At 39.3% G+C, this 7941-nt stretch overlaps 1 protein-coding gene across 2 annotated transcripts; it reads left to right on the forward strand.

Moving 5' to 3' along the window:
- The first annotated feature begins 2543 nt into the window (after window positions 1-2543).
- On the forward strand, window positions 2544-7814 carry RIMOC1 (RAB7A interacting MON1-CCZ1 complex subunit 1). 2 transcript variants are annotated; one of them, XM_042857508.1, is made up of 6 exons: window positions 2544-2697; window positions 3435-3541; window positions 4090-4236; window positions 4616-4747; window positions 5804-5915; window positions 7418-7814. In XM_042857508.1, the coding sequence occupies exons 1-6, from the start codon at window positions 2559-2561 to the stop codon at window positions 7702-7704; spliced, it is 924 nt and encodes a 307-aa protein (XP_042713442.1). In that variant the 5' UTR covers window positions 2544-2558; the 3' UTR covers window positions 7705-7814. The 2 variants fall into 2 exon arrangements, with proteins under 2 accessions (XP_042713442.1, XP_005282267.1); XM_005282210.4 differs by lacking the exon at window positions 2544-2697 and adding an exon at window positions 2704-2837.
- Window positions 7815-7941: the final 127 nt, after the last annotated feature.

A 7941-nucleotide genomic window follows, 5' to 3' on the forward strand; every position in this document is an offset into this window, starting at 1 on the left:
GAATTTGTAAGCAAAGCAGATAGTGCACATGATTAACAGTAAAAAAAAAAAGATGTCTGTGAGAGGAGTGCCTGTTTTCTGATTTTAAGATAACAATAAATCAAATTTCTGCTTTTTTAAAAAATATCCTAATGGAGCACTGATTGGTTGATAAAATAAACATATTAGTAGGCTCTAGAAAGTAGACCTTTCTGATGTCAAGGTAAGATGATGGTTTTAGTTCAACTGCTCCTTGAAACATGTGACTTTAAAAAAAAAAAAAAGAAAGACAGAACACTCAGTTAGTTCATCCCATATTAGACATAAAATATAAATCTGTGCATTATCTTGTTTATGCAAATTCTAAACCCAAAATTTTAAAAACATGATTTAAAAGATAACCCACTTCAGATATAAAAAGTGATATTTTCTCCCTGAACATTGTATGTAGTGACAATCCCGCCTTCCTAGCAGCTTTGCTATACTCCAGAGGGAAAACTGTGCTTCCAAAAGCTGATTCTTGCAAATTTCATTCTAAAGAGTTTACAGAAAACTCAATAAGAGGATATCCATTGCCTTCTGGGCTACGTAACTCCTGTAGGATACAGATGCTGCTTCAGAGTAGGGAGTTGTAAATCAGCTGAACAAGCAAATGAAATAGGGTCTGCATTTTCTTACTCTAGTACAGGCTACCTCTGCCCCAGCAAGGGTTGCCAAAATTGTATTTCAAAAATAAGGGACTGTTTTCTTAGCACCCCCACCTCACCTTCCTCCGATATTACTATTCTTAATAATAATTAATAAGCAACACTCACATTTGCTGGGGGTATTTCTTGAAGCTTTTTGCAGCACTCAGCAACTCCCAATCTTTCTGTACATAGATAAAAAATAAGGGGCATCCCTTGTAATGAGGGACTGTGAGTTTTGCTACTTTCAGGGTACCTTCCAGGACTCCCTTTTCAGAGCTGGTATTCTCCTTCAAGATGACCAAAGTCTCTAACGCCATCTAGAAACTGATCTTGCTAATACAATTTAGAAGAAAAGGATAGAGTGCTATGATCCCTTAGCTCCTTGTACTAAATCAATTTATGTTAGGATACTTGTATTATAGTTAAAGGCACAACAAAAAAACATAGAAAACAGACTTCAACAAGAAACTGCAAAACTAGAATTAATTTGCAAACTGGACACCATCAAATTAGGCCTGAATAAAGACCGGGAGTGGCTAGGTCACTACAAAAAGTAATTTCCCCACTGTTGATATTCACCCCTTCTTGTCAGCTGTTGAGAATAGGCCACTTCCACTTTGATTGAATTGGCTCGTTAGCCCTGCCCCTCTCCCCGGCTTGGTATGCAACTCCCATCTTTTCACGTGCTGTAATATATATTCTGCTTATTGTATTTTTCACTCTATGCATCTGATGAAATGGGTTTTAGCCCATGAAAGCTTATGCCCAAATAAATTTGTTAGTCTCTAAGGTGCCACAAGGACTCCTCGTTGTTGTTGGGGTTTTTTTAGAAATACAGTTGTTATACCAATGAAACATGATGGTAACAATCTATGGTGTGCTAGCAGCTTGTTGTTGGAGGCAACCTCTGCAGAGCTTCTGAGGGTCATCACCTGCAGGTGTATTTTAGGCTGGATAGGAACCAAGACATGGAAAAGCAGCAGCATGTATCCAAAACAAGTATACATGTAGATTTATTTTTATCTAATTTTCAGTTTTATCAAGTGGGCCCCAATATTAAAATGTTATCCCTTGGAATCAGCAGTGAAGCGGTTGGAATTGGGGCAATGCTCAGTTTAAAATCTGAAAAATTCTTACTTTTAGTCATTCTGCCTTCAATTTAAGTCAATGTTGCTTACGATTATTTTAATGCCAAGAACCATTTTACACCAGGTCTGAACTGCATCCTGATTTATAAACAATTAACTGATTCTAGTGGAGATGTTCCTCAAAGGCCTTGAAGCTGCATAGTGGGAAGGAGAGCAGTATTTAAGTATGGATTGTAAGAGTCAGTGGAAGATATTCACCCACCTTCTCAGCATCCCTGTTACTTTCTGAGGGATTTTTGTTTGTTTACATTCTATCTCCTCTGGTGAATAAAAACTTTCCAAACGTGACCCAGCTGCTGTGCCATCTCTGAGACATGAGCTGCCTCCTTTGGACTCACGTGTTAACTCTGAAGCCTAATGGTGACAACTTCTGTTTTACTATGAAACATTTTGCCTTTGACCCCAGAGAAACGAGACAATTCTACCAAGCAGGGTATGGCTCTGCCACTCACACCCACCCCTGGCCCAACCCTTAACCCTACCTCCTAGGGCCAGCCCCTTCTGGGGGTGAACGTGGAATACACCTAGCAACGACTTGACCCCACCCCAGCTGCTAAGGGGGGGACTAAGGAACGAGAGGGATCAGTCCTGCCGTGGGTAAGAAGGGTAGCGGCGGGATGGAGAACAAGGGGTTAACCCCCGCTCACACAGGATGTGGCGCCCTGCCCAGAGAGCGACCAAAGAGACTCGCAAAGGGGGAAGACTGAAAGTGACGCCATGACATACACTCTCCCTATGGCGCATGCGCAGAGACTGTTTCCCTCCTCTCCCGCACCTAGTTGGCTGGTCCCGTCACTCCCATGACAGCGCATGCGTGTCCACCCGCTGGGACCCCCTCCGCGCGTCACGTGATTTTGGCGGCGGGTCGGCGTTGAGGTCAGGTGAGAAGGCAGGTTGAGTCACGTGATCCGGGCGGCGGTTGTAGTGGTTGCTGCTATGGCTGGGGTGGTGGTTTCGCTGCGCCAGCGGCTGCCGGGGCTGGGGCGGAGGCTGGAACGGCTGAGAGGAGCGGGCGGAGAGGGTGAGCGGGGGTTACCCCAGCGCCGCCGGCTCTGCCCGCTGGAGGCAGCTGGCGTGAAGGCGCTCGGTCTCTGGCCTCCTGCCCCATGTACAGCCGAGCCCTGCGGAGACGGCAGTTCCGTGCCATGGGGCAGCCTAGCAAGAGCTCTGTGCCGGGTTCCTCACGGGGACTTGTTCCCACCGAGCCTCTGCCTGGCACTGCGCCAGGGGCCCCTCTAGGCCGAAGAGAGCCGCTTTCAAATAGAACTAGACTTCTAGTGTGTAGCCTTTTCGTAAAGCACCAGACTGTGAACGTAAAAAATAGGGGGTTCAGACGTTGGTCCACAAGCAGTGGGCTGTCAAGGAAACGCGCCTCTGGCTTGTTTCAGTATTTTACTACTCGGCTGTTTGAGAGAATTAAAACTAAACGTTTTAGAGGGTAGGTTTTCCCTGTTACTGAGCCAGTGTTTCTGTCACTGCAGATATTGTTATGATGGATGCAAACGTGTAATGATAAAGTCAGGCAAGTCGGGCTGTTGAAAGACACCGAGGCTGATTGTAGGTTATTGCCAGACATTTTTCTGTCTTTCTAAGGTCTTTTCTGCCCATCCTCTTACAGATGCTTTTTTAGTGAAGGGTGCCATTTCTCTGGAGAAGCTGAAAGATCTTTGTAAAGAAGATAAAGAAACTGTAAATCCTTCAAATCTTTTGCAGCTTTATACACAGGTACGGTTTTTAAATGAAACCTGCTTTAAGAAACAGTCAAGTTTATAATTAAAATTAAAGAAAAAGTGGCATAGCATGAAAAGATTCCTCAATGTTCTTCGATACCTGTAGTGTATCCGAAGAAGTGAGGTTTTTACCCACAAAAGCTTATGCCCAAATAAATCTGTTAGCCTTTAAGGTGCCACCAGACTCCTTGTTGTTTTTGTAGTGTATTTTGTGGTGGTTGCAAGCATTTTCAGAAAATTCAGGTCACCTTATGCTCTGGATCCGAGACAAGCCAGAATTAATGGGAGTTGCACCAGTGTTAGAGGAGGACAACATTGTGTCTTGTGTCTATTATGTAGACTGAAATTATTGTAAGAATTTTAACTTTGTGATTTGTGAACTCTAGAGTGAGTTTTTCTAAATTAAATGTTATTACAAAATAATTAACTTTAAAATCATAATATTAACAAGCTCATATTTTACTAAATATAATTTTTAATGAATTTGTTCAATGTTTTGTTTATAGTATGTTTTTATGCCTTATGTGTTTTCCCTTTTTATAGATAGTCTTGGACATCACATATTTTGAGGAGAACCAACTTGTAGATGAAGATTTTCCAGAAGATTCTTCCTTACAGAGAGTTAAAGAACTTATCAGTATTCTTTCAGAACCAGAGGTTCTAGTTAAAGAAAGCAACATGCATCAAGATGTGAGTACTGAATTATGGCAAATGACCTTATTTCAAATGGTTGGGGGTTTTAATAGAGAATGACGCTTATTTTTAATTTTGATGGGTAAACCACAAAATATTCTGAGGTCTCTTTAAAAGGTTCTCAATCTTATCTGTCTATAAGCACTGATTCTTGAATGATGGTCCACAGACCATTTTTAGAAGCAGCTCACTAGACTCTCACAGTGGTGGTTCTTGCTAGTTGTAGTCTGATCCAGAACTCACTTAGTTTCAAGAGACCTTTTGGCTGCTTAACCTAAAAACAATAAACTCTGTGCCCGTCACAGTTCTCATGTATTTCTTTGATTTCCTGGGGCTAAAACAACAGTTTTGGTTCAGCTTTTGAATTTTATTTCAGCTAATTGGTGTTCTTGGTACAGAGTTGTTGGAATGTCTGTCCTGGAGACGAGGAGCTCTACTCTACATGTATTGTCACACTATAAAAGAGAGAGGATGCTGGCTAACAGAAAACACTGACTTGTTTAAAAAGGTAAAGCCCCTTTTCTTCACAAGCAGACATTTTAAAATTTGTTGTAATTCTAACAAGCTGATGATCATGGGATAACTCTGATCCTCAGACAAGCTGTTTGCTTTGAGTTAGATTGGAGTTGTTGACAAAATCACAACAGCCACGAAATACATTAGATTTTTTTAATCTATCCACAGTTTTCTTTTCCAGTCATTTGGACTGGCTCAGTTTGGATCACAGTTGGAAACTTGGAGTAAAATTTTCAGAAGCACCTAAGTGACTTAGGACTTGTCTACATGGGAAAATTTGACCAGCTATGCTGCTATAGTTAAACAGATATAGTTATACTGATATAAACCCCCTGGTGGATATTCTTTTTCAGTTTTCTTGAATCCCTTCCAAAGATTTTTTCTTGCTTTTTTTTTTAATATAAAAAAGGCGCTCTTAAATGTAATAACTATTGTTGAAATTTAAACTTTAATTTATAATGGTATAACTTTCCCATGTAGACAGACCCTTAGGATACCAAATCCTGTTGATTTTTTGAAACTTAAGGACATAAATGCGTATATCGCACTTGAAAATAGGATTTAGGCTCCTAAATCACTTAGGCGCTTTTGAAAATTTTGCCCTTCAACACTGTCTATTTTAAAAGTTAAATTATTTTATCTGTTCAGCAGCCATTTGAAAAGTTACTTGAAAATACTTCTGTTATGTTACCAATTAGTACATTAAAAATTCAGCTCAAATTAAATTTAAACATAATCTCCTTAAAATAGCAATTTTAAAGTAGTCTTAACTAAAACCATAAATATAGCAATCTAATATGGCTTATGTTGCATACCTGAACACAGGAAGATGAAAAAAGTTAATTTCATGGATTTGTGACTCTCTGTAAATTAAAAAATGACTTTTGCCTTCAAAATTATATTCATCTTATTGTTTTTCCTTCACGTAAGTACTTGGGAAATATTTTAATTTAAAATAATTCTGACTAGAATTGATTACATTGCAGTTGATCTAATTTGTTGTTTGCTGTTCTAACACTTCTCTATTTTCTGTGTAATTTACATTCAGTGTCTTAATGATGGAATCCATTACTTACTGAAGATGCTAAGGTTTAGATACCCTACTCAGCTAAATGATGTCTCATTTCAGGATACAGACACAGCTAGACTGCTCAGTGAAGGTAAATTGTTCTTCTTCTGTTCCCTCTCCTTTGTAAGATCCTCTACCACATAATTTGAACTTCACTCACATTCGAATTCTGTCCCCTTTTAAGAACAATAAATTATAGAAACAGGCAAGACTTGTGGACCCAATAAATTGTCCTCTTTTCCTGTTCTGAATTGTGGATATGGGGGAAGGGAAGAGAGAAAATAAGACAATTAGCTGAACTATAAATTCATCTCAGGAAAATGGACAGCTGAATGATCTAGTTATGGGATACAAAGCCTTTGACATCTAGGTTGTTGGTTCAAATTCAGGTCCAGATCATCAGTGCCCAAAAGTTATTAGCATCTGAAGACAGTTCGGTGTTGTATGATCTGTCCAGTTCTCAGTAGGCAAGTGTCAACAGCACAAAACCCACTATACGTGGTATTAAGTGGTACCTTGCTGGCAGTCTCTGCAGTCATGCCTAGGATTAAATGGACCTGGTCGATTAACTGTGTTCACAGTGTTAGAGATAGTACTTCCAGAACTAGGTTGAGTCACATTAGGTAGAGTTGGGACATTTTTACTGTCACTGCCTGTGCTGTACCTGTTCTATGGCTATATATATCACTATTGCTATTAATGCTTTTCATCTGAGGATCTTAAAGTACTTTAAAAAAACTGAGTTTAGCTTCACCCCCCAACCCACCTGTATATAACATTTTAGTCAAATGTTTAAAAAAGACAACGGGGGGGGGTCACTATTCAACAAATTCTTTTGAGGTGGCACTGTACATTTATATAAATCATGAAAATTGAAGCACCCGCTGGTTAAATGAATTAAACAAATTCAAATAGGAAGTGTTTTGGAGCTGGGATTAAGACAATCACTGGGGCTTTCAATCTAGCCTTGTCATAAGTATATAATTCACTTTTTATAAAGTAAGAAAAATTAATAGGACATTTTTTTTTTTATCTTCACTTCTTTAGTAATGTTTTTTCTTTGTAAAACGCCTTGGGTATCTTCAGTATGGCACTGTCCAAATACTAAAGCTACTAATACTACTGGGGAGCTGCTTTTTAAATACGGTGCTGCTGAGGAAGTGCAGAAAAGTTGTGTTTACCTACAGTATTTTAAAAAAATCCTTTGCCTCTGTAGTGACATTCTGTATTTTTATAAACCATTGCAATAAACACTGATATTTGTCAGAAAATTGTACATGGCAAAGTCAGTATTAAAACCCCGCTTCTACTGGAAGACAGAGTGGACAAAGTAATGAATTAGGACTTAGACTTGGAGTCTTTTTTTGCTGCTTTGCCACTGGCCCACTGGGTGACCTTGTGCAAGTTGCTTCACTTCTCTGTACTTTCTTGTATTCTTTTGTAAAATGAGGATAATTATATTTACTGCCTTTTGTAAAATTCTTGAGAGCTATTGAAAAGCACTACGTTAATGATTATTAATTTGTTAAAATAAGAGGGGGGGGAATAGGTGTCATGTCACCTGGAGTCTTGAATTCTAAACTGTTTTTGCAGGTATATTTAGTGATACCCATGTTCTGGCCATGATGTATATTGGAGAAATGTGTTACTGGGGACTGAAGCACTGTGGAGAAGAAAAGCCTGGAACCCATGAAATGGATTCTGAATCTAATACTGAACTGTATTGTAGCTTACATAGTGCAGTGCTGGATTTCCGAGAAGTAGGAGAAAATATGTTAATGAAATATGTAGCTGTGTGTGAGGGACTCTTAAAAGGACAAGACTGGAATACGGCAAATGCAAAACTAATCTTGGACTACTTCAAGACATTCCATAGCTAGCTTAATTAACCAGTTGCTGTTATCCATTCTTTACAAGAAAGTTGCAGTATATGAAGAACACAAGTAGAAAGGTCAACATTAAACTGAGATAAAACACTACTAAAAGCTCAGTAGGGTAACTGTTTTTCTTGTGCTCTTGGAAATTTTACCCCTACAATTCTGAAAGCAATGGGGGAGAATTACTATTAATTCGGTTACAAACAACTTACAATCTCCAGTCAGGCAAACTGCCTGCCT

This window comes from Chrysemys picta, chromosome 6 (genome assembly GCF_011386835.1).
Source record: "Chrysemys picta bellii isolate R12L10 chromosome 6, ASM1138683v2, whole genome shotgun sequence".
Lineage (NCBI taxonomy): Eukaryota > Metazoa > Chordata > Testudines > Emydidae > Chrysemys > Chrysemys picta.

What these genes read in the sequence shown, in the direction of transcription:
- RIMOC1 (XM_042857508.1), top strand. Translation starts at nt 2,559, where the DNA reads ATGCGCAGAGACTGTTTCCCTCCTCTCCCGCACCTAGTTGGCTGGTCC. An exon ending in TTTTGCAGCTTTATACACAG is followed by an intron (nt 3,542 to 4,089) that starts GTACGGTTTTTA and finishes CCCTTTTTATAG; the next exon opens with ATAGTCTTGGACATCACATA. An exon ending in AGCTAGACTGCTCAGTGAAG is followed by an intron (nt 5,916 to 7,417) that starts GTAAATTGTTCT and finishes CTGTTTTTGCAG; the next exon opens with GTATATTTAGTGATACCCAT.